This window comes from Cynocephalus volans, chromosome 2, assembly GCF_027409185.1.
Source record: "Cynocephalus volans isolate mCynVol1 chromosome 2, mCynVol1.pri, whole genome shotgun sequence".
In the NCBI taxonomy this organism is placed as follows: Eukaryota; Metazoa; Chordata; class Mammalia; order Dermoptera; family Cynocephalidae; genus Cynocephalus; species Cynocephalus volans.
Genome location: NC_084461.1, coordinates 54,876,024 through 54,900,614, shown reverse-complemented (window position 1 = coordinate 54,900,614; position 24,591 = coordinate 54,876,024). Strand labels below are relative to the sequence as shown.

The window sequence follows — 24,591 nt, the reverse complement described above, 5'->3', positions numbered from 1 at the left end:
GCATCTGAAATAGAAGCTGGAGAAAAGTTTTCCCTTGAAAACTGCAATTGGAAAGGGTAAAAATTTCAAGGTTTTGGCTTGGCCTCAGAAGGCCTTGGCCTGACTGTTCTCCCCAACCCCAGGGCTACTGTGTTAGAAAACCACATATGTGAACCACAGACTTATCAATTCAAGGTGCCAGGTTAGACTTCAGGATTGAAAAGCAGCTGGAAATTTAAAGGGAAAATTCTGAATGAGACAATGACAAAGAGTATAAACTCTGCCTAAATTTCCACAGTACTAATGTGTGGATACACAGCAAAAAGCAGAGACTTCAAAAGTAGAGCTTAACACAGTGAGAGCTGTGTTTGCTGCCTTTTTTTTTTTTTTAACTGAGTGTATTTCTCAATTGTGTGCAGTTTGAGCAGCATAAAGCTGAAAATTAAGGGAAAATAAGTGTCAGAAGACAAAGCCTAAGGATGGAAGAGTATCGAAATTAGGGAGGGATTGCTAGAAACTAGGAAACTCGAGAGTGAGCCCTCAAACATGAGTATAATGTCTGTCCAAATCCTGGACGACTGCCAAATAATACAGGCACAGGCTATACACCAAGAGCCAGTAACCACACACCATAAGATTAGAACACATATATCAGTAGTTGCATAATGCATGAAACACAAAGTTTACAGTTTGAACACAAGCAAGATAGCTACTTAATAGAAAAAGAGAACAACAATCTTCAGATAAACATAACAGAATTCAAAGTCACGTCAACTTATTATTACATAATGTTTAGTTTCCAACCAAATATTAGTAGACGTGCAAAGAAACAGGAAAGTGTGAGTCAATAAAAAATAACTCCAAGTGAGCCCAAATGTTGATGTAGTAGAGACCAAGATTTCAAAGCAACTATTATAAATGTATTCATAGAATTAAAGGAAAATATGTTCAATGAGCTAAAAATAAATGATCTTCTTGATCAAAATTTTTTGGCAATTCTGGTCCTTTCCTGTTCCATATAAGTTTTAGAATGAGCTTCTCAATTTCTGCAAAAGAGCCTGTATGGCTTTTCTTAGAGATTTTGTTGAATCTATAGATCAATTTGGAGAGAACTGACATCTTAATAATATTGAGTATTCAAATCCATGAATACGAGATATCTCTCCATTTATTTAGAACTTCTCTAATTTTTCTCAACAATGTTTTGTAATTTTTGCTGTACAAGTCAGCCATTTCTTTTGTTAAATTTCTTCCTAAGTGTTTTGTTCTTTTTGGTGCTATTATGAACAAAATTGTTTCCTTAATTTCGTTGTCAGATTGGTCATTGGTAGAATAAAGAAATAAGATTGATTTTTGTAAATTGATCTTGTATCCTGTGATTTTGCTGAACTCCTTTATTAGTTCAGTTTTTTTACTCTTTAAGATACACTTTTAACTTTAAAAGTTTTAGATTTTACAGAATTGTTGTGAAGATAATACAGAGAGTTTCTGTATACCCCATTTGAATAGTTTTTTTTATTTAGATTCTTCTTTCTTTCTTTCCTTGTTTTCTTTCTCCTTTTGTTCTTCTTATAGTGTTCTCCAGGACTCAAATAATCTTTTAAACAGTGATGATGATAGAAGTCAGCCTTGTTTTTTTTGCAGTCATGAAGGGAACATATTTAAAGTTAGTTTACTATGTAAAATTTTGCTGTTGGTTCACCAACCTAAGAAAAGTCCTTTATTCCTTAGGTTGCTACAAATTTTTAATAATAAATACTACATAACTTTATCAAAGACTTTTTGCTTTGCATCATTTGCCGTAATCATTTAATTTTCTACTTCAATATATTAATATGGTGAATTATATTGATAGACTTTTCTGATGTGAAACCATTCTTAATATTCTTGGGATAAACTCTAAACAATGTAATTTTGAAATGTACTACTGGATTTAGTTCTTTTTTAAAAGTAATTTTATACCCACATTTATGAAATGAGTTTATAATTTTATCTTCCTCTGTTATTATCTGGTTTTGGAATCATGATTACACTAGTCACATAAAATGAGAAGTTTTGTGTAACTCACTTGTTAAATATTCTTGGCCTGTAGATTTTTGGAAGGAGAGATTTTTGGCCACCGTTTCAATTTCTTTAATGTTCACTTATTTGTTCAAGTTTTAATTTTCTTATTTTATCAAATTTGGCACTTTGTATTCTTTTAGATGTATCCATTTAATCCAGGTGCAATTGAGCAAATAACCAACTGGCAATATTTCAAGGGGTTGTAGCACCCTGGAGTACCTTATCGATTGACTAGATTCCATCAGTCCACAATAACTACTGTAAAATATCATTCCATACAAACATCAGGTTTTCACTTGCTTTGTTCTCACAAGGAATGTCAAAGCCCACACCACAAAGATAGTATTTCAGTGTCATAATATTAGAAATGATAAAAAAAACAGCTTAAGAATCATGTGGTAAATCAGAAAACAAATTGTGAAGTGCCTAGATTCTAAGCAAAGGTGAAAGGGAAAAGCCCTTTTGGATTATGGTAGAGGCAGGAAAGGGCCCCCCTGATTATGGCAAAGTCTGGCAAGAATGGGGCTAGGGTGAGGGGAAGGCATCCTGCAGTCTCTGGAGGGCAAGGGCTGTGTATTTTGTTCATTTTCTTATCAGCACCATGCACAAGTACCTGGTGCGAGTATAAGCGTGTTTAAATTTTTCGAATTAATGGATAAGTTGAAAGACTCCCAACAGACAGGAGGAACCATGGAATTGGGTGCAGAAAAGGTTTTATTTAGAGTTTTTTTACTAATGGGCTCCTATTTTCCTTCAAAGAGGGCAAAATCCTTACAGAGAGGAGCGTGAGGATCATGGTCAAAAATGTTCGCCCAACAAGATTTTAAAGAAATGAGCGTTTACTATATTCCCTGAACGATGACGTCCGCTAGTTCGAGATCGGCTTCAGGCATCCTGAGAAAAGAAGAAACAAGTGGTGTCCGTTAAGCTTTCAATGGCCCTCGCGCAACTGAGATGGGTGGAGCCGCGCACGCAGGCCGCGGGCAGGAGGCGCAGGGAGAGCCGGGAGCTGCGCGCAGGCCGCGGCGCGCCGTGCTCGCGTGGCCGCCGCCCCAGCCCTCCCGCGCGCCGGGCCACCACGGCCGAGACAGCCTGTTCCTTCCCCGGAAAATGGAGGCCGCAGAGGCACTGTCCCAACCCTCAAAGCGGGAGCCAGAGCCCTCTCCGATAACCTGGGAGGACAGATCAACAGACATCGGTCCGTACGACTTGACCATCCTTCATTTCAACGATGTTTACGACGTGTACCCGAAGCTTGAGGAGCCCCTAGGAGGCGCTGCTAGGTGTGGGCCGCCATCTTTCCCGCCAAATCCTGAGGGGACCGGGGGTGGGGGGCGGGCTGGAAGCCTGGCGCTTCTCCCACACAGACCTTGTGGGTCCCTGTTGCAACTCCCTGCTGGTCCTATTAGTAAATGGGCTGGTTTTCGAGGCCAGGAGCAAGTGGCAGGGTTTACTAAAGGAAAAAACCTGGAATTAGTGTGTGCACGTGTCAGAACAGGAATAAAAACCTATTCAAGTCTGGGCTATGAGAAATGCCGTTATTGTGTTTGATTCAGACCTGAGTTCACACCCAGCTTTTCCACTAACCATTTGTATCATCTTGGACAAAGACTTACACTTCTTGAGCCTGTTTCATCATATGTAAAAAGAGAATTATTCATGGAAAGTGTCTATCACAGTGTCTTGCCTGTGGTAAGCAGTTAATAAATGCCAGTTTTTAGTTATTCCTGCTTTTCTGTAGTATAAAATTGTCAGTGCTCAGTGAGACCTCTGTAAGTACTAATAGCCAGGGACCCCCAATTTTTTTTTTTTTTTTTTTTTTTTTTTTAGCACATCTTTTCTTCTTTCTTTGCCAGGACTTTTACAAACTAGTAACACTGGCGTGATCAAGAAAGACATTTGGCTGGAATTTAAAGAATGGATATGATGTGGGTTAGGTGGAGATGGGAAAGATTTCAGGATTGGTATTTAGGGGACTAGGTTTTTTTTTTTTCTTCTTCTTTTTTGCTAATTCTGTGGTTTGAAGCAAGTTACTTTAACCTTCTCTATGGGCTTTCTTTTTCTTTTTCTTTTTTTAAATTAGGAGGTTGGACTCCATGCATCTGACATTTTGCTCTGGCTGATTCAAAGATGGAAAGTACTAGGAAATGGGGAATTACAATGGGTGCTAAGGTAAGGTAGTGTGCTCAAGTAAAGGAATAGTGGGTTATAAAACTTGGGGTCGTGAAGACTTCAGATGCTTGGCTAACAGATGGAGAAATAGTCCAGATTTTTGGATGATCAAAAAGGTGTTTGTGACATGACCCAAGAGGTGTCTTAGAAATATTAAGCATGGTTTTGAGTGGAAAGATCAGAATGGGGTAAAACCTGGTAAGAGGAGAAATCAGTGAGACCTTTTGTGCTAGTATAGTTATGTCAGTTAGGTGGCGCAGTAAGAATCAAAAGGAACAGATGGATTTGAGAGAGAGCAGACACAGTGAACAAGACATGGTTACTCGATGTGTGAGTGTGTGTGTGTGTGTGTGTGTGTGTGTGTACATGTACATAAGCAGAAAGGGGAGGGATCTACAGTTCTGTTGTTTAATACTGTTTTTGAAGGAGTAGCTAGTGTGATGGGAATTAGTGTTGGAAAGGCAATGTTAAATCAGTTGAATTTAAGATGCTTGCTGACTATGTAGGTAGAAGTTAATAGCAAGCAGTTGGGCAAATAAAATCTCCCAACTATCCTTTCTCTTTCCAGTATTTTTTCCTAAAGCTCTTTTGTCTAATGTACTTGGTAAGAAAATCCTATTCTTAAAATTCTGTGGCTTCTCTGTGGGGAAGTCCACTTGTTGTGGTACTGGCCATTTTGGGGGCTGCTAAGTACCTCTACATAAGGGTAGGCTAGTTTCTTTTCTTCAGATACCCATGCTTACCATCTGCCCATATGTTTTTGGTGAAGGCTTCTGGACACTATGGGAGGTGTACTTGGCATCATATGTTGAGGATCAGGTAGGAAGCTGCATTCACCCTTGATTGTCTTTAAGAACTTTGGTGTTTGCATTTACATCAGAACATAAACTACTCAGATGAGAGACTTTGTTTTTACTGTCACTATTCTAAGCACCTGTAGTAGTGACTGGTACAAAGTGGGTACTGAGTAAATACTTTATGAATGGATGAGTATGGTAATTGCTGGTATAATCTGAACCAGATAGAATGGCTCTGAATGTTGGCTTTCATTGTAACTTAATCTATGGAGGTGGCGGTGGTGGTGAAGTGAATTCTATTGATTCTTGGCCGTTGATTTATTTTTATTAAACTTTATTTTTTGAGGTGTTTTAGATTTACAGAAAAATTATGAAGATAGTACACAGTTTGCATACTCTCCCTATTATTTACATCTTACATTAGTATGGTACATTTGGTATAATTAATGGGCCAAAATTGATACATTATTATTAACCAACATCCATCCTGGATTCAGATTCCTTAGTTTTTACCTAATGTCCATTTTCTATTTCAGGATTGCATACAAGATACCATATTACATTTGTTCATGACTCCTTAGGCTCTTTTTAGCTATGACAATTTGTCTAGACTTTCCTTGTTATTAATGACCCTGACAGTTTTAGAGTTCTTGGTCAGGTATTCTGCAGAATGTGTTTTACTTGGGATTTGCCTGATTTTTTTTTTCATGATTAGACTGGGGTTATGAGTTTTGGGGAGGAAGATCATAGATGTAAAGTGTCAGTTTCATCACATCATTTCAGGGATACACTTTATTGACCTGACTTAACCTGACATTTGCCTGGTTTCTCCACTATAAAGTTACTCTTCCTTCTCTTCCCTTTCTAAACTGTACTCTTTGGCAGGAAGTTACTATGCACATACACACTTGAGTGGGGAGTTATGCTCCACCTCCTTGAGGGTGAAGTACATAAATTATTTGGAGTACTTCTGAATGGGAGATTTGTGTCTTCTTTCTCATTTATTTATTTGTTCAGTCATTTATTTATATCAGTATTGCATTAGTTTCCCAAGATTGATGTAAGGAACTACTACAAACTGAGTGGCTTGAAATAATAGAAATTTATTCTCTCACAGTTCTCGGGGCTGACAGTCTGAAATAAAGGTGTCGGCAGAGTTGGTTTCATTAAGGGTAACAGATGGAGAAATGGCACCATTTATCAAATGTACCATGTGAGGAAGAATCTGTTCCATGCCTGTCTCCTAGCTTCTGGTGAAGGTCCACAATTCTTGGTGTTTCTTGGCTTATCATTGTATTATTTTAGTCTCTGGTTCTGTCTTCACATATAGCCTTTTCCCTCTGTGTGTCTCTTTGTCCAAATTTCCCTTGTCTTGTAAGAATATTAGTCATTGAATTAGGGCCCATCCTAATGACCTCATTTTAACTCGATTATGTCTACAGAGACTCTGTTTCTAAATAAGGTCACATTCACAGGCACTGGGGGTAGGGCTTTTTTTGTGGGACACAATTCAGCCTCTAACAAGTGTGGATTCATGGATGTCATTGATTTTTAGTAGGATGCTTTTCAGTTTTTGTAGAAGCCCAAAGAAAAGCCATGGGTTGGCTTTTGAGGGATTAAAAACAAGGTATTTTATATGTCACATGGCAGAGTGGTATTTGGGAAATGCATTTTTCTATGGATTGTGTAGTTCAACGTGGTTTTATTGTAGGACTTCATCTCATGCCTCTTATCCAAACATACTATTCATATACATATTAGTCATATAAATGAAAATGCCAGTTTCTTAGGAGATTATGCAGCTGCAATGTGTTTGGAAGGTCAAAGGTATAAAACTTAGAGACCTTATGCAGAGATAATAGTGAATAAAACTTTAGTGACTGGCCTTTGAAGACAGAAAGTATTCATCTTATTTCTGGACTATTCTGGTTATGAAAAGAAACCTGAGCTCATTAAATGAATATTCTTCTATGGTTGGTGCTTCGGAGATATTTCTGTTCATAATTGTTCTTCCTAGCAAAGTGGTTGCTATAAGAATTAGTGTTTATTTAGAGTGGTGACAGATCTGAACCATTTTTACCAAGGTGAAAGATTACCTTTTCTTTTTAGCACTAAGATGTTATAATTTCTGTATTCTTTAAATGTTGATATGTCCTAAAGTTTAGTCTTCAGCCTCTTTGTTCACTTCTCTATGTGTGTTCTGGATATTAATCCTTTGTCTGATGCATAGTTTGCAAATATTTTCTCCCACTCTGTGGGTTTTGTTTTTGCTCTGTTAATTATCTCTTTTGCTGTGCAGAAACTTTTTAGTTTGATGTAATCTCATTTCTTTATTTTTCCTTTTGTTGCCTGTGCTTTGGGGGTCTTATTCATAAAGTCGTTGCCCAATCATACTTCTTGAGTGTTTCCCCTCTGTTTTTTCTAGGAGTATTAAGTCTTTAATCCATTTAGAGTTGATTTTGGTATATGGTTAGAGGTACGGGTCTAGTTTCATTCTATATATGGATGTCCAGTTTTCTCAGCACCATTTATCAAACAGGCAGTCTTTTCCCCAATGCATGTTCTTCAATTCTTTGTTGGAGATTAAGTATGTGGGTTGATTTCTGGGTTCTCTATTCTGTTCCATTGGTCCAAGTATCTGCTTGAATGCCAGTACCATGATGTTTTGGTTACTATATCTTTGTAGTATAATTTGAAGTCAGGTAGTGTTATGCCTCCAATTTTATTGTTTGTGTTCAGGATTGCTTTGGCTACTCAGGGTCTTTAGTTGTTCCATATGAATGTTAGAATTTTTGTTTTCTATTTCTGTGAAAAATGTCATTGGTATTTTGATGGGGATTGCAATAAATCTGTAGATCACTTTGGGTAATATGGACATTTTCACAATGTTAATTCTTCCAATCCAAGAGTATGGAATATCTTTCCATCTTTTTGTATCCTCTTTGATTTCTTTCAACAGTGATTTGTAGTTCTCATTTTAGAGATCTTTCACTTCCTTGGCTAAATTGATTCCTAGGTATTTTATTTTTTTGGTGACAATTGTAAGTGGGCTAGCTTTCTTGATTTCTTTTTCTGCTAGTTCATTGTTGGAATATAAAAATACTGCTGATTCTTGTGTGTTGATTTTGTATTCTGCAACTTTACTGAAATCATTTATCAACTCTAAGAGTGTTTTTTTTTTTTTTGTTAGTCTTTTGGCTTTTCTATATATAGGATCATGTCATCTGCAAACTGGGATAATTTGACTTTGTCTTTTCCAATTTGGATGCCCTTTATTTCTTTTTCTTGCCCAATTTCTTTGGCTAATACTTTCAATACCATGTTAAATAGGAGTGGTGAGAGCAGGCATCCTTGTCTTGTTCTTAAGGGAAAAGCTGCCAATATCACCCATTAAGGATGATACTGGCAGTGGGTTTGTCACATATGGCTTTTATTGTTTTGAGATACTTTCCTTCTATACCTAATTTGCTGAGAGTCCTTATCATAAAGGGATGTTGAAATTTGTCAAATGCTTTTCCTGCTTCTATTGAGATAATCATATGGCTTTTGTCCTTGATTTTGTGGAAGTAGTATATCACATTTATTGACTGGCATATGTTGAACCATCCACATATCCCTGGGATGATTTCCACTTGGTCATTGTATATAATTTTTTTGATGTGTTGCTGTATTCTACTTGCTAATATTTTATCTGAGGTTGTTGGATGAAATGTTCTGTAGAGTTCTGCCAGGTCCAATTGGTCTAAGATGTTGTTTAGATCTTGTGTTTCTCTGTTGATTTTTTTCCTGTATAATTTGTCAGTGTTGAGAGTGGGGTGTTCAGGTCCCCTACTATTATGGTATTAGTGTCTACCTCTTTCTTTAGGTCTAATAGTGTTTGCTTTATAACTCTGGCTGCTCTGACATTGGGTGCATATTATATTTATGGCTGTTGGATAGATCTTTTTATCATTATATAGCAGCCTTGTTTATCTTCTTTTTATGATTTTTGGTTTAAAATCTGTTTTATCTGAAATTAGAATAGCTACTCCAGCTTGTTTTTCATTTCTATTTGCTTGATATCTCTTTTTCCATCTGTTCACTCTCAGTCTGTGTGTGTCTTTACAGGTGAGGTGAGTCTCTTGAAGGCAGCATATTGTTGGGTCCATGTTTTTAATCCAGTCAGTCAGTCTGTGTCTTTTGAGTGGGGAATTCAGTCCTTTTACATTGAGTTATTATTGAAAGATGTTGCTTTGCCTTGCATGGGTTTATCACCTCTCTTTCCCTGGGTGACAGAGATGCAAAGGATTTCTCAAAGCCCATCTCTTTTGGGCAGTGAGAGATCCCGAAGGGGTTAATCTCCTAGAACCCTTAAGAGAGAGGCATTCCTTCCTTAGGAAATTAACCCTGACTTGGGGTTCTCTCTCAGTATTTATTCTCCAGGCCAGAAAATTACAGAAAAGGAACATAGGTGGAGTTATGGCTAAGTATAGTTTAACAATAGAAGCTGGTAACATCAGTGAAACAAGTAGAGTGACATTCCATAATGCAATTTGCAAAAGTTTAAGTTGATCCACCAACAAAAGCTTGATCTTAGCAAGCACTGTTTTTCCCTACAGCAATTTCCCCAGTATTTTACATATCAGTCAAGTAACTTGTCTATCCTTGAGCCAGCAACTTTGCTGTGTTACAAGAGTTTAGCCTGAGGAAAGTTTCCTGTCTTTTGCAAGGTTAACATTTCTATATGTAATTCCAAAAGGTAAGGCTAAACCTGAGACTACAGGACTTTGGAAAATAGGCCCTGTGAAATACATTTGCTTTATAAATGTTAGTGCTCTCTACAGAAAGATGTTGATTTACTCCTGTCATTTTGTTGATTTTTGTTTGGATGTTTTAAATATCTTTTGTTCCTTTCTTTCTGATTTGCTGTTTGTCTTCTGTGTTTGTTGGTTTCTTGGGATGGTAAATAAACTTTTTTTCCCCTCTATATTGTTAGCATTTTTATTTTACTGATGGGTTTAGTTCTTTCTTGAGTATTCACTGTAGTGATGGTTGGTTTTCAGGTACCAGACCCAGTACTCCCTTGAGAATTTCTTGTAAGGCTGTTTGTGTAGTAGTGAAATCCTGCAGTTTTGTCTGTCTGAGAAATATACTATTTGACCTTCATTTCGGAAGGATAGCCTTGCTGGTTAAAGTATTCTTGACTGGCAATTTTTGTCTTTTAGTATTTTGAATATATCATCCCATTCTTTTCTGTCTTTTAGGGTTTCTGATGAATAGTCTGATGTTAGTCTCATAGGGGCTCCCTTATAGGTGACTTGATGCTTTTCTCTTGCAGCTTTTAAGATTCTCTCTTTGTCTTTGAGTTTTGCCAATTTGACTATAACATGTCTTGGAGAGGACTTTTTTTGGTTGAATAATATTGGGGGATCTTTCAGCCTCCTGAATCTGAAGATCTGTATCTCTCTCTATACCTGGAAAGTTTTCTGCTATTATTTTACTGAATATGTTTTCAATGCCATTTTCTTTTTCCTCCCCTTCTAGAATACCCTGGATTTGGATATTTGAGTACTTAAGGTTGTCTGTTATCTCTCTTAGATTTTCTTCAATTTTTAAAATTCTTTTTTCTTTTTCTTTTTTGTCTGCTTGCGTTATTTCAAACAGGCCATCTTCAAGGTCAGAAATTCTCTCTTCTGCTTGTTCTAGCCTGCTGGTTAAGTTCTCTGTGTTTTTTATTTCATTGAATGAATCCTTTAGCTCCACAAGCTTTGCTACATTCTTTTTCAGGGCATTGATTTCTTTGTACATTTCCTCTTTCAGGTCCTGTATACTTTTTCTCATTTTGTTGTGTTTTCTAAGTTTTCTTGTATCTCATTTAGTTTCCTCAGAATTGTGGCTCAAAATTCCTTGTCAGTCATTTCAAGGACTTCCTGTTCTATAGGATCTGGAAATTAGACTTGTTATGTTCCTTTGGTGGTGTCATACTTTCTTGGTTTTTCATATTTCTAGTATCCCTCCATTGGTGTTTAATCATTGTGTCAGAGGCTTTCATGGTCCACTTGTTCCACCCTGGTGTCTGCAGCAGTGGCAGGGAGTTTTGCTCTGGCTCAGCTGCCTGTTGCTGCCTCCGGGCCTGGGGGCTATTAGTTTGGGCTTCTCAGGGGAAGGAACTCAACTGTCCTGGATCCTGGGGCGTATGCCAGGTGGGAGCTGTTGCCTCAGAGCCTGGAGGTCATCCATTAAGGCCTCTTGGGCAGGGACTCACCTGGCCTAGATCCTGCAGGAGCTGCCAGGTGGGAGCTGTTGCCTTGGGGCCTGGGGGTCATTGGTTCAGGCCTCTTGGGGTCAGGGACTAGCCTGGCCTGGATCCTGCTGTATTTTTCTTTTAAATGGTCAATAAAAGAAAAAAATTAACCCATATTTGCCTTTTCCACTGCCTTTCATTTCTACCTGTAGTTCAGTGCATTCGCCTGGCATCATTCTTTTAGCCTGCATAATTTTGTGTAATATTTCTGGTAATGCAAGTTCAGTGTCAATAGATTTTCTCAGTTTTTGTGTATAAATGTTATTTCATTTTTGAATAATTTCTTGTTGAGTGTGAAATTCTAAGTTAGCAGTGTTCCCCCCAGCACTTTAAAAATGTCATTCTAATGTTTTCTGGCTTGTTGCAATGATAGCCATTCATAATATTTCCTACCATTGCTATCACCACCCCACCACTCTTGCTTTATGTTATATTTTTTCTCTTTGTCTTTGTTTTGTTAGCAGGTTGACTATGATGTATCAAAGTATGTGGGTAGTTTTTGGTTTATTTGTCTGTTTTTATATTTTTCCTTCTTTGGTTCACTGAGATTCTTGAATATGTGAATGTGTATTTTTTTTTTTTTAATCAATCTTGGGAAACTATTAGTCATGTCTCCTCAAATATTGTTTCTGATCCATTCTCTTTTTTGTATCCTTCTGGGATACTAATTACTTGTACGTTGTGTATGTTGGATTTCTTTCTTTTTAAAAAAATGCTTCCACATTTTTTATGCTTGGCTTTGTTTTTATTCCCCCATTTTTTTTCTGTGCTTCAGGTTGAGTATAATAAATATTAAACAGTTTAGAAATTTTATAATTTCCATTTGGTTTTCTATTAAAATTTTTCATCTCTTCATGCTGTCCTTTTCGCTTGTAGTTTCCTTAACATTTTAACTTAAATTATTTTAAAGCCCTTGTTTGAAAACTCCAATGTCTGGATTATCTGGGAGGCTCCCCATTTTCTAAATCTTAATTATTGGATATGTTTTTGTCTCTTTTCACATGTCTAGTAATTTTTTAATGCATACCAGACTATGTATGAGGGATCCTCAAAAAGTTTATGGAAATATTCATATTATCTTTTAGTTGGTTTTTTTTTTTTTTTTTTTTTTTGCAGCTGTTTGGTATGGGGATATGGGGATCCATTTTCATGAGCTTTTTGAAGTACTCTCATAAGAAGGAACTATAGAAGCACTGGATGATGCTTACTTCTTCCAGAAGTGTGTCCTTTTTTCCTTTTCTCCTGTTTTTTTTTTTTTTTTTTTTTTTTCGGTGGCTGGCTTGTGCAGAGATTGAATCATGGACCTTGGTGTTATCAGCACCATGTATTCCCTATTCCTTTGTCATAAGGATAAGATGAGGGGTTGATCACCTTAGCCTATCAGCTGAATCAGCCTGAATCAGTTTTGATTGCAGTTTTGGCAAAATTCATTCTGCCTTTGGTTCTTCCTTATTCATCAGACTTTGAGAACTTGTTGAGTCTTTACCACATTAGCCTTAAAAGATTGGGAGATTCAGTCTGCTCCTTAGAACTTTGCTCTTTGGCCTGCTATCCCATTCTATTTACAGATTTGGCAGCTATCATTCCTCTAGTAGAACGTAGTGTCCTATCTACCATGAGACTATAGGAAATTTTATTTTATTTTATAGAGTTCTCTACCCTTCCAGAATGTAGGAAACATATTGCTATAAATTAGCCACACATTTTTGACTCCTGAAATTTCCAATTTATGTACCAGCTCTATACAATCCCTAAAAACATTGCTAGTTTCTTTTTTTTCCCTAGAAAATCTCCTCTTTGTGGACCAAGCTCAATCCTCTGCTCTTATTGATTCATAATTCACAAATATCCCCAGAGAAGAAAACAGCCAGTGATTGTTTATCTCAGAAAGGTTTTCTACTTTCTGGAATTTCAGGTCACTTGGTTCTTTTTACTTCCTTAGTTCTCTGATGTCTTTAAAAACATTTTTTTGTTTGTTGAAGTGGGAATATGGTCTGCTACAACCTGCTTCATTTTACGTAAGACCAGAAATCCAACTTAGTCTCTAACTAGACCGTTTAAAACTCAAGTTTAGGTAGTATTTCTCATACTTTTTATAGTACAATACTTGGTATTTACTAAATATTTGGTGATTGATATGAGATTTTGATTTGGGAATCATATCAAAATATGGACTGTAGTTGAGAACATGTGAGTGGATAAGTTTTGTAACAGAGGAGTATAAACTCAGGATACATTTATTGGATACATACTGAGTGCCAGGCATCCCACAGATATAAAAGCACTAGGAATTTAAATATAACGAAGACAAAAATATTTATCCTCAGAAGCTTAACAGTCTTAGGGGATTGGAGGAAAGACATGTAAATAGATTAAATGTCATGACACTGTTATCATGAAGGTGTCAGGAGATTCTTCACAGCACTAGGTCTTAAACTGAGTCTTATGGAACAAAAAAGAGTTTCCTGGATTGGGTTGGTAAATGGTACTCTATTTTGGAAGGAACAACGCATATGAGATGGAGGTTTGAGAGAGCTCCTGCAATATGCCTCTTACGAAAGTCCATTTCGGAGAAGGAGATAAGGCTGTAAAGACATGTAGGAACCAGACGGATCTTTAAAAGGTCTTAGGTTTTTGATGGTAATGTGGTCACAACAGTAAGTTGCTCAAGTGGACTAGAGATGGTCATTGAAGTAGAGAGCCAGCTAAGGCTGCTTTTACAGGGTGTTAAAGTCATCAAGATGGTTTCAGAATATGGAGTAAAGTGAAAGGTTTAAGCCACATGAATGTGGGGGTAGTGAATGGTAGTTTTCATTGGGAAAAATGGCAGATCAGAAGCACCTGGGTAGATTTTTCAAAATATACACTTGGGTCCCCAAAGCTAAGGCTGTTATTACATGTACATCAGAACCCACTGGCATGGAGAGTGGTAAATTCATATACTGTGAGGGTTGAAAAGAAGAGCTTATTGTCCAGTCTGAAATTAGCTTTAGGGAATGTCTTATTTCTTTTCTCGCCATTTCCCTTACTGTCTATTTTGTTTATTGTGGAGAATCAAAGAATGTGTAGTGGCCACTAGAGAGGGCTGGTGTAGTTAAGTGCTTTCCTCAGGGGAAGTTTAGATTTCAATGAAAAGCAAGAGGAGGCAGTAGGATGAAGGAAGTATTCAGTAATGAGGTTTAGGAGATTTGTTTACCATTGGAACATTAGATTATAAGGCTGCAGAGAGGCATTATCTTACATCAAACTTGATGCAATGAATTTAATTTTAAAAACCTAGTAAGACATTGAGCAAATCTCCTTTCATCTTGCTTCCAGGGGATATAATTTGTATTTAAGGATTTGCATTATGTAGCATAGTTTGAGTTTTCCTATATACCCTAGAGTATGTGTATTTTTTTAAGCAATTAAAAATTATAATTTTGAGGACATTTTCTGTGGTATGATACATTTTATATTTAAATAGAAAATATGACTGATTTAAGAAATGTGTTTTAGCGTGTCCTTTTAGAATGCAAATATGCTAAAAGATGAGGTATGTTGGTTATACAAAGTGGTTTTATTAAAAAATTTTTTATTCACACTTTAGTTTTTATTCTAATTTAGAATAATCTTCATGTGCTATTTAAAATATTTCCTTTGTTTTTGATAAAGACATAAAATTATAGCACTTACGATTATTTTTTCAGATTTGCAGCAGCTGTGAAAAACTACAGTTTCCTGAATCCACTTTTGATTTTTAGTGATGACTGCTTAAATCCTTCAGTTTTAAGTACAATAACAAAAGGAAAGCATATGATTCCTATATTAAATGAATTGGGAGTACATTTTGTAGTTTTTGGTAAGTATTTGTAAGCTATCCCTTTTACTCTTATTTGAAGTTTCTAAAGTAATTTATGTACTACTTTTAGATTATTTGATTTAAGAGGAGTTGAATAATTCTGTTTATCAGTTTATAGGCATTGAGACAGAGCATTTGAGAATAAATTAACAGGATTGCTCAATGAATCTGAAAATTCGTAATCAAACCTAGATTTTATTTTGTGTGGTAAGATTTTTAATTGTGCCTGTACAAAAGTGAGAAGTGTTTTCAGAATAGTTGAGATCATAGGCTTTAAAGTTAGTTGGGCTTGGATCTGAATCCTGATTCTACCATCTTCTAGTTAAGTGATTTTTTAAAAAGTGACCAATCTCTCAAAGCCTCAGTTTTCTCAGATGTAAAATTAGGAAAATAATGCTACCTACCTCACAAGTAATGAAAAGAAAAAATATCTGAACTATTGGTGAAATGTGTTGAATTTTGATGGGAAGATAATAGTTTGGACATTATTTACCTATGTTGAAGAGATAACTAGGGAATTTAGATAGAGGCTGAGATAATAGGGATTTATCTCTATATCTAATTACCATCTTATTTTAGAGATATACAGTGGTTAATAGTGGATATACAGGTATAAGAGATTTTCATGTTTTTCTGTGAGTTTTTCTAGATTTTTTACAGTGAACCAGTGGGATCATTGATACACATTGTTTAATAATTTGTTCCCATTGGGTCAGCATACTATGTTTTCATTTTAAAAAGAAAATTTTATATATTTTGAACATTTTCCCATATTATAGAATCTTTTTTATTATTGTAAATATTTATAACATAAATTTACCATTTTAACCATTTTTAAGAGTACAGTTCAGCAGTATTGAGTACATTCACATCGTTGTGTATAAAATGGTTTTTATAACATTATTTTTAATGGTTGCATAGCATTCCATTCAGTGGGTGGTATTTCATTATTTAACAAATATAAAATATTTAGATTGTTTCCAATTTATTATTATTTCAATAAAATTGGGAGTTTGGAGAGATTGATTTAGGGAACGAAAGGATGCTTAAATATTTTAGACAAATATTAGTGAATGCCTGTTGTTAGAATAGGTAGGATAGCAAGGCCAAGCAATTAAAAATGAAACGATTACATAGAATCTGAACATTTATGCCATTCTTCCAAACCATGAATAGACTTTGTTTCTTTGGGTGATGGAGGAGATAAAGAATCAAGGGAAAAAAGGCAGAATGAGCCCTAGGATTTAACTATTCTTTCTTCACTTTAACCTACTTAACATGGTCTTTGGTGTGTCTGCCACAGACTTCCAAAGCTCATTACCATGTGAGGTAAGAAGTTAGAATATAAAATTGTACCATGTTTAAATCCAGGATATATTTGGTTCCTAATTTTAGTCTACATGTTGAATTGGACCATAAGTCCTGAGTTTCTTCTACTTACTTACCTATGTTATAAAATTAGGAATGTGTGAATGGTGAAACCCCAGCTTTGTGAGGAATGTATAGATCTGCTGTAAATGATACCATTTTCAGTTTATTTGATGCTCTGTGTATACCTCAAATCTATATTGATCGATTTCAATTTTCTTTCTTTTTTAAAATTTTAATTTCTCAATATACATTGTAGTTGACTTTTGTGAGCCTTTACCCATTCCTCTTTCCCTCTCCCTCTGTCCCCTCCCTACCCCCCATATCATATCTGTTCCCTTGTCTTAACATGTTCAAGGGATTGTTGTGGTTGTTGTGTCTTCTTCCCCCTCTGTCTGTTTGTGTGTTTATCTATTTATTTTTAGTTCCCACAAATAAATGAGAAAATGTGGTATTTTTCTTTTTGTGCCTGACTTGTTTCACTTAATATAATTTTCTCTAAGTCCATCCATGTTGTTGCAAATGGTAGTATTTCATTCTTTTTTATACCAGAGTAGAATTCCATTGTGTAGATATACCACAGTTTCCTTATCCACTCATCTGATGATGGACATTTGGGCTGGTTCCAACTCTTGGCTTTTGTAAATAGTGCTGCAGTAAACACTGGAGTACAGGTATTCCATTGGCGTGATGATTTTCATTCCTCTGGGTATATTCCCAGCAGTGGAATAGCTGGGTCATGTGATAGATCTATCTGTAATTGTTTGAGGAACCTCCATACCATTTTCCATAAAGGCTGCACCATCTTGCAGTCCCGCCAACAGTGTAGGAGGGTTCCTTTTTCTCCGCAACCTCTCCAGCACTTATCATTCTCAGTCTTTTGGATATTAGCCATCCTGACTGGAGTGAGATGGTATCTCAAAGTGGTCTTGATTTTCATTTCCTGGATGCTGACTGATGTTGAGCAGTTTTTCATGTGTCTGTTGGCAATTTGTATCTTCCTTTGAGAAATGCCTATTCAGCTCCTTTGCCCATCTTTTAATTGGGTTATTTGTTTTTTTGCTGTAAAGTTGTTTGAGTTCCTTGTATATTCTGGATATTAATCTTTTGTCAGATGTATATTTTGGAAATATTTTCTCCCACTCTGTTGGTTGTCTTTTCACCCTGTTGATTGTTTCTTTAGCTGTGCAGAAGCTTTTTAGTTTGATATAATCCCATTAGTTTATTTTTCCTTTAGTTGCCTATGCTTTGGGGGTCATATTCATGAAGTCTGTACCCACTCCTACTTCCTGGAGTGGTTCTCCTTTGTTTTCTTTAAAGAGTTTTATTGTGGGTTCTATTGTAAGGTGAGAACAAGTAGTCAATCCATGTTGGTTGGTTATACTCAGCTTATCAGTTTGGCTAAGTATTATATTGCATTTTTGTTTTGACATTTAAAATTCTTTTTATGAATTCAATGCAATTTGGAGATACAGAAAAGTACCAAGAGACAGAAAATAATCACTCCAAATGCTATAATTTAGGGTAACATTTTGTGATATTTCCTTCCAGTTTCTTTCATGTACATTTTCATGTAGTTGAGATCATACTGTAATTGTACAATTTTGCATACTAGTACTTTTTCTTGAACATTATATCAAACATTTCCACATGTGTATGAGTTTCATCCTGGCAGTAAATAGATGACACAGCTACATGGGTAATTAAAAGAGTTTAATAAAAAGACTATTTACAAAGGTATGGGGAGGAGGAGGGAAACCATAAGGGAGGGGTAATATAGTATTGAGCACTTAAAATGTGGCTAGTCCAAATTGAGGTGTGCTGTAAGTTTAATATATATACTGAATTTATAAGAGTTTGAAAATAGGAGAATGTAAAATATTTCATTACTTGTTTTGTAAGCTGATTACATGCTGAAATGGTAATATTTTGGACATATGTTAAATAAAATATATTAAAATTTCTTTCACCTTTTTTTTTTGATGTGGCTACTAGATAATTAAAATTATATACATTGCTAACATTATATTTCTGTTAGTGCTAGTATGGAGTATAGTATAGGGAGACATCTCTAAGTCTGTAAAAGGAAGAGAGGAGTCCCATGGAAAGGTCAGCTAGTGGAATACATATCTGTAAGTAGAGGATTGCAGCCAGTCTACATTGACCCAGAAAGAAGGGGGAAGTGTGGGGAATAAAGACTTTGATCGTGTTCTGTTCCTCAACCATTTCCTCTCAGATTCCTGCCTCTGCCTAACATTGGTTTAATCAAACAGGAAGCCAGTAGATAAGAGAGCCAGTTGATACAGTTCATAGGGACTGGCCTACCTGAGTCCAGAGCAGGGTAGAAAAAGAGAGAGAGTGAATCTGAAGGAGCCTGCTGAAGATATCCGGAATATCACCTCATTAAATGCTTTGAAAATATAATTTTCAAGAATTGCACATTCCATTTTATATATTGTATTGTGAATATGCTGGAAAAAGTTATGTAGTCTAATTATCAGAATTATTTAGGGTATATAGTTTTGTTTAATATAAATAAAAGATAATTCAAACAATTTTTTGTTGGAACAGCAATCGAGCATTTCATTGATAGTTTTTTTTAAGTGTACTCCAGAATTTGAAAATTGATAGAATTTTGACATTGCCTATTTAATCCTCATATATAAAGTAACACTTTAAGATTATTATTAATTTTTTTTATCTAAACTGACAGTGGGGCATATAGCCTTGTTTGGGGTTGACTTTATTTAAAACTTTTCTATTTATTGATTTAATTCTGAGATATTGATTGATAATCTAATTCATTTTAATGGAACTTGATGATTCTAAGGTGATGAAAATCAGTAGTTCATTTCATTTTTAAATGATAGAGCATTTAAAAATGTAATTTTTTTCATTACAAGCATGCATATTATGAGCCATTTGTTAATAAAGGCTTGGTAAATAAAGGACTTAATTAAAAGGCTATCTAGGACATTTTCTTTCACTTATCTATGGGATTGAATGTCTGTTAAGTATGAGTAATATGATTTCTTACCTCAAAGAGAATACACTAGCGTCATCAAAATCTTTAAAGTTTGTTCTCAGGTAGTTTGAGCTATGCCCTTAAAATATATTTTTGCTTTGTACTTTTATTATAGACATTACAATAAAAACATCTGCTCAGTTCTAAAACCTAATACACATTCAAAATTAGTAGAAATAACATTATTTTCTTAGTTCAATTTTTTCCTTTTAACTCTATTTTTTATCATTAGTATTTCAGAATTAAACTTGTAACATATGAAAGTCTTAGTAGGTGATTATTCTGATTATTGATATGTGTAGAGAGACAAAACTCAACTGTAGTTCCTTTTGCGTTTAGTAATGGCTATCTAGTTCTGAAAATGTTTTAAGATTAAATAACGATAATCCATGTTCCCTGAAATATACTATTCCTTTGGAAAACTTAGCGTTTTCATAAGATGTTATTAATTTTATTAATGTGTTTAACTTTTTCATATAGGCAATTACATAGTTCAATAACCAAAAAATTTTAATTATAGAATAAAAAATCTCTTTCCTATTTTTGGCCCCTTCTGCCCAGTTCCTACTCCTCTTAAGTAACTTTTCTTTTTAGTTTTTTAGGTTTTTTTTCAGGGTTTCTTTGTGTGTATATGTAAACAAATATGCACATTGCTTCTTATTTTTCTTCATTTTTACACAAAGGGAGCATATTACATATACTGTTGTCATTTCCTCACCACCTCTTTCTTACATTTTTCTTTTTATTTCTGCTTTTTGGTCTTCCTTACTTCTTTTATTGATTCTTAATTATTGGATAAACATTTTGTCAAAATTTAAATCTCTTCTGTGGGAAGATTTTTTTGAATATTCTTTCTTGTCAGGTAAGTTTTGCTGCTTTTCCTGTCTTTTTTCTTTTACCAGTATTGTGCCAGGTAGGATTCAGTGCAAGCTGGTGATGGGAGTTGTAGGAGTTGTTGGAATTGTTCCTATGTTTGGGAAGTTAAAGCATTTACAACAAGTGTCAGTGGGTGAAAGTAGTGACATAATATGTTTGCTCGTGTATCGGCTTGTTCTGGAGTTTGGTCTGTGGTCGCTCCCTTTTTGCGTCTAGCTGGGTGTAGTTCTGGCTTTTAGTGAAAGTGACTCAGCATTAAGAGATGAGCTGCCCGAGTGCATTGGAAGTTATTTGGTGGTTAGGAGCCTGACCAGACAAAAGTAAATGATCCAGGATGGCTGGGTCATTTTAAAAGTAATCTTTTAAAAATATATAGCTAAAAGTCAGACTCAAATTTCAAACATAACATTGATATCTAAGTTCAAGTTTGTGTTAGCTAAATTCATATCTGAAGTGAACTAGTCTTCAACTTTAGAAGAAAGTCCCGATAAAAATAAATCTTATTTAGATTTTAATCTAATCTTATTTAGATTTTAAGTGTTCTCACCACAAAAAGATAAATATGTAAGGTAATACATATATTTTTCTTTGACTATAAGTTGTTATACATATATTTTAAAGTTTATTTTTATAATTATTATTTTTAATTGACAGATTATAATTATATTTATGGAGTGCAGTGTGATGTTTTGATATATGTATACCATGTGGAATGATTAAATCAAGCTAATTAACATTCATCACCTTACTTAATATTTTTTGTGATGATACATCTGAAATGTATTCTCCTAGTTATTTTGAAATATACGATACATTATTATTTACTATAGTCACTCTGCTGTGCAGTAGATTTCAAAACTTGTTCTTTTGTCTAGCTGAAATTTTATACCCTTTGACCAGCAACTCCTCATTCCCTGCCCTAGGCCCTTGCCCAGCCTCTGGTAAACATCATTCTACTTTCTACTTTTATGAATTCAACTTTGTTAAGATTCCATGTAAAAGTGAGATCATGCAGTATTTTTCATTCTGTGTCTGGCTTATTTCGTTTAGAATAATGTCTTCTAGATTCATCTATGTTGTGCCAAGTGACAGAATTTCATTCTTTTTTTAAGGCTGAATAGTATTCCATTTTGTATATACACCACATTTTCTTTATCCATTTATCAATTGATGGACACTTAGATTGATTCCATATCCTGGCTATTGTGAATAATGCTGCAGTGAACATAGGAGCGCAGATATCCCTTCAACATATTGATTTTAATTTCTTTGGATATAGTCCCAGAAGTGGGATGGCTGGATCATAAGGTAGTTCTATTTTTAGTTTTTTGAGGAACCTGCATACGGTTTTCCATAATGGCTGTACTAATTTACAATCCCACCAATAGTGTACAAGTGTTCCCTTTTCTCTGCATCCTCACCAACACTTACCTTTCATCTTTTTGATAAAAGACCTTCTAACAGGTGTGAGGTGATATCTTGTGGTTTTAATTTTCCTTTCCCTAATGGTTACTGATGTTGAGCATTTTTTCATGAACCTGTTGGTCATTTGTACATCTTTTTTTGAGAAGTGTCTGTTCAGGTCCTTTGCCCACTTTTACTTGCTTATTTGTTTTCTTGCTATTGAGTAGTTTCAATATATTTTCTACATATTTTGGGTTAATACCTTATCAGATGTATGGTTTGCAAATATTTTCTCCCAATCTGTAGGTTGCTTTGTCACTCTGTTAATTTTTTTCTTTGCTGTGCAGAAGCTTTTTAGTTTGACACATTCCATTTGTCCAGTTTTACTTTTATCTGTGCTTTTGGGGTCATATCCAAAAACTTATTGCGCAGATTAGTGTGTAAAGCTTTAGGTTTTTGTTTTCAAATGAATTTGTAAATCACTGTTTATTAGTACAGTAATGAGCCATATAATGAGCTTTTGGTCAATGATGGACCACATATGCAACAGTGATTCCATAGATTATAATGGCTATACCACATAGCCCACGTGTGTAGTAGGCTACACCATCTACGTTTGTGTAAGTACATGCTATGATGATTGTGCAATGACAAAATCACCTAACGATGTATTTCTCAGGACATATCCCCATCATTAAGCAATGCATGACTGTATATCCCTCATTTGGAGATTCATGCTGTATATCATAGTGTAAAGATGCAGAGAAGTTGATGAGTAAAGAAAGCCCTTTAACTTTTGCTTAACCCATTTTTTTCAAAACAACTGAAGAATTATGTTGAGTCTATTAATATCCCAAAGAACTAAGATTTCACGGAATACAGTTTGGTAAATATGGGCCCAGAAAAAAAGTCGGATGTTGTTTTCATTCACTTCTACCTACCTTGAACTTTGCTAAAGCCAGTGGTCATTTCTCAGTCCTCATTTTTTTTTCCTTATTAATAACATTTGATGCAGGTGATAATTCCTTTCTTCCTGAAACACTTTCTTCACTTGGTTTTCAGAACACCTAATTTCCTTTTTTTTTTTTTTCTAGTTATACTGGCTGCTGTTTCTTGATCTCTTTTGCTGGTTGCTTCACATATCTTCAACCTCTTAATGTCGGACCATCCCAGAAATAAGTTCTTGTTCTTCTTCTCTATATTTCCTCTGCTATTGATCTCATCCAAACTTCTGACTTAGAATCCTATTTGTTTGCTGACTCCAAAACCATATATTCAACCTGGACCTTTTCCCTCAAAGCCAGACCTGATTAACCAACTGCTTAATTGATATATTGACTTGGGTATTTAATAGGTCTGAAATTAATTCTTTATTTCCCAACAATATATTCTCCTATGCAGTTGTGCCTTTCTTAGTTGAGTTAATACAACTCTATCTTCTTTATTCCTTCACATGCTGAGGTCAAAAATCTTAGGTGCCATTCTTGACTTCTTTGAACTCTTACAGCCCCCAACCAATTTGCTAGTAGTTCCCTTTGGCTCTGCTTTCCCAAAATATCCAGAACCTATCCACTCTCTGTTACCTCCAGTCTATCACTCTGATCCAGGCACCTTCGCCTCTTTTCTGGATTATTACAATACCCTCTTAAATGGTTTCGCTGCTTCCGCTCTTGCCTTCCTACAGACTATTCCTATCAACAGCAGGCAGGGAAATCTTTTTAAATGACAGATAATGTCATTTCTCTGTTCAAAAATTCCAGTGTCTCCTGAACTCATTCAAAGTAAAAATCAAAGTCTTCTGTGCCCAACTAGACCCCATCTGATCTAGCTCTCCATTATTTTTTTTGTTTTTATCTACTATTGTCTTGTCACTCATTTTGCTGCAGTTACTTGTCAGTCTCCTTTCTGTTCCTCAGTCACACCAGTTATATTCTCAACCTGAAGTCTGTGGTTTTGCTATTTCCTTTGCCAGGTATTTAAATGGCTGGCTCTTGCTTAAATGTCATCTCAGTGTGGCCTCCACTAAGGAGACTATTTCACCTTATACCCTCTACTCGGGTACTGTCTGCCTTTCTTGTTTTATGTTTTTCCATCACGCTAGCTTCTAATACATGACATATTTTACTTAATTATTTGTAAAATATTTATATTTTACTTAATTACTTTTTTATTGTCTGTCTCCCCTCATTCCATGAGAGTAGAGATTTTTGTCTGTTTTATATCTGCTATATGTCTAACACCAAGAATAGTGCGTGGCACACAGAAGTTGCTCAATAATGTTGAGTATGTGAATGAAAGCCTTTATTTGCACCATCTTCATTGTTTCTAAGGTCATGAGATTATCTTGACTTGTTTCATAAATTGTGCAGTGTTAGTATGCAGGGTCAATAATTATGCCATAGTAATAATGGGGGATGTTCGTGTCACTATCTACACTGTTTTCTAAGTGAGATTACCAATATTTATAACCAATGAAATTGTGATGCTTATAGCAAACTGCCAGGCTTTTACACATCTTTACTGCTATATCTTTTTAAGAAAAGGTAGACTTTATTTTTTAGAGCAGTTTTAGGTTCACAGCAAAATTGAGCAGAAGGTACAGAGATTTCTCATATACTCCTGCCCCACATATGAATAGTGTCTCCCATTACCAATATCCTCAGCTAAAGTGGTATATTTGTTAAAACTAATGAACCTACATTGACACATCATTATCACTCAAAGTCTGTAGTTTACATTAGGGTTCACTCTTGGTGTATATATTCAATGGGTATGGACAAAT

General features: G+C 35.3%; 1 protein-coding gene across 1 annotated transcript in view; it reads left to right on the top strand.

Annotated features, from left to right (window-relative positions):
• Positions 1-2,997: 2,997 nt before the first annotated feature.
• Positions 2,998-24,591, top strand: part of LOC134370500 (trifunctional nucleotide phosphoesterase protein YfkN-like) — a 36,347-nt gene continuing 14,753 nt past the window's right edge. Inside the window, 2 exon segments of the mRNA XM_063087597.1 lie at positions 2,998-3,326; positions 14,985-15,136. Of these exon segments, the coding sequence (XP_062943667.1) occupies positions 2,998-3,326; positions 14,985-15,136 (481 nt within the window).